This window comes from Sinocyclocheilus rhinocerous, unplaced genomic scaffold (assembly GCF_001515625.1).
Source record: "Sinocyclocheilus rhinocerous isolate Xijiao unplaced genomic scaffold, SAMN03320098_v1.1 scaffold191, whole genome shotgun sequence".
In the NCBI taxonomy this organism is placed as follows: domain Eukaryota; kingdom Metazoa; phylum Chordata; class Actinopteri; order Cypriniformes; family Cyprinidae; genus Sinocyclocheilus; species Sinocyclocheilus rhinocerous.
The window spans coordinates 373,801-376,109 of record NW_015625580.1 but is presented as its reverse complement, the minus strand read 5'-3'; the positions used below and the strand labels follow the sequence as shown (position 1 = coordinate 376,109).

General features: G+C 35.4%; 1 protein-coding gene across 1 annotated transcript; it reads right to left on the bottom strand.

Moving 5' to 3' along the window:
* On the bottom strand, positions 1-2,109 carry LOC107753304 (nicotinamide riboside kinase 1-like). The gene is made up of 5 exons (XM_016569439.1): positions 1,983-2,109; positions 1,815-1,895; positions 382-453; positions 183-289; positions 1-89 (listed from the first exon to the last, which is right to left on the bottom strand). The coding sequence occupies exons 1-5, from the start codon at positions 2,009-2,011 to the stop codon at positions 1-3; spliced, it is 378 nt and encodes a 125-aa protein (XP_016424925.1). The 5' UTR covers positions 2,012-2,109.
* Positions 2,110-2,309: the final 200 nt, after the last annotated feature.

Genomic DNA, 2,309 nt, shown 5'->3' with positions numbered 1-2,309 from the left:
TCATCTCTGTATAACCATAAACATTTCCTGAATGTCTGCAAGAACAGTTGAGAGCAACGTCTCGCTCTTCTGTGTGCCATCCAGAAACACTGTATAAAGTGCAAAGACCTCACTCACACAATTCACCACAATAAAAGTGATTTAAGTCACTGTGCTTATTGAGTGTTAAAATATTACAGTACCTATGTCATTTACAGTTTCTTCCATTGCTTTTCTGTTTTTCAAGTACATGGGCCAGACATATCCATCAAAGTAGCCTGGTGGATCCGGAGGCACATAGACTCTTGAGCTATTGATTAGAGACAGTAAAAGGTGACGGTCTCAGTCGAAACATTAATGGTTCATCAAACCAAACTCATCAAACAGGAGTCTCGTTCCTACCTTCTTCTCTCTTTACACGTCTCATAAGGGATCTGCAGGAAGTACCTCTTGTTGAACAAGCTATTAAGTGGCCTGGAAGTACAACATGGATCCATGAAAACACATTAAACTGTTCATGCTGGTGCAATCCATGCTCAATCATGTTTAAGTGATCCAGAGGTCATTCACACTTCTGAATAATGCAACGGAAATGTTGCATTATAAATGTTGCATAAACTCACTGAACAGAGTATTGCAAAAAAAATGTAAATACCTCAACATCTTAACATACCAGGTTTTAATTAAAGATTGTTCAGTGATGATCCAAAGCATTCCCTTTTGCTGTGACAACCAAAAGAGCCAACATAAGGTAAAATACATAACTTTTTTTGAGGATAAAACTGCTCTATAAATGTCTCCAATATTTCTTCTTCTTCTCAAATGGTCTATTTAAATTTGCATGAATAATAGGATTGTAATTATATCAGCTAATAGTCATGTAAATAAACTATAGTTAAATGTTGTAAATGTATATGAGCATACATAATATAAATACATTAAAATATGCATCAAGTAAATATGGTTGCGCTTCTGTTTGACAAAGTGCTTTATGTATGTGCATTGATCAGTGTTTATAAGTCAATTACAGTCTAAATTAAATCTGTTCATCATATAAAGTGACTGTCTCTTCGGAAGACTCATTGCTAAATTCATATGGATTATGTTTACAATTACTTTATGAACTTTTTAAGAAGCATCAAAGTTTTGGTTTTGGTTTCACAGACCTTCTGTGAAATCTTTCAGGTGTTATTAAATCTAATATCTTCATTTGCGTTTCCAAGATGAAAGTAAGTCGTGTTTTACCCCACAGACTAGGTTTGAAAAATAATAATAATAATATATATGTCATTCTGAAAATAATTATATTTCAATTAAGTAACACATACTCTCTATCTACAGGCCTTAATATTCTCATATCATATATAACTGTGATGTTCTACAAAACAACATGCTTTAAAACACTTTTTTTTACTGTGAAATATTTTTTCTCTCAGGTTCATCACCAGTGTAAGCTTCATGGTCAATACGTCTACATCACACTTGTCAACGCAGTCCATAGTTACAACAAGAATGTATCTTGACTTTATCTAGTGGTTATTTAGAATGGTTCTCCCCCACTCTACCCTATATAAAATAGTGTTTTGCAAAACAGGACAACTGCCATGTTGAGAGACATTAAACAGAAAAGCAAAGCAAGTAGCAAATAAGAGGACTGTTCTTACTGTCATAATTATTGCTTAAAGCCATTGACATCAGCAGGGACCACTGAGTCATCCTGAGAAATAGACACAAATTAACAAGAATTTTTGTCATCTACATGTTAAATGACTAACTGATCTACTTCCACAGAGAATGAAAAATGAACTAACAAATAAAGTGGGTGTGGTAGGTACCTTGAAAAAGTTGTCTTGAGAAATAAGTTGTTTTGCAGAAGCTCCTGGAGGCTTTTACTCGTCTTTCCTCCATTTGTCATCCTGCCAAGTCAATTCATGTATAATTCACATATGCGGGGACTGAACATGGGACAATATTTGAACTTTATACGCGCTTAGTTTACTCACCCATCAATTCCTAAGATAAATTTTCTCATTTTAAGTCAATTTTTTCAACGTATGTTTTCAACATTTCAACTTTTGTTAAGCAGCGAGATGCATGCATTTAAGACCGAGTATATTTGCAAACGATTGGTTAGTTTTTTCTCACTTCCGCTGACTGTGGTACGCAGAAGTCGTGCAGGCGGATGACGTAAGACGTATGCGTCATGCGCGCGCCTCTGAGAAATGCATTGGTTAGTTAGTGGAGTTAGTGAGTGGACTTCAGCTCAACTAACTAACAGAAACTCGTGTATGGTGCAGCCAGCTCTTCTATTTTGTTCAGGACACTTACCG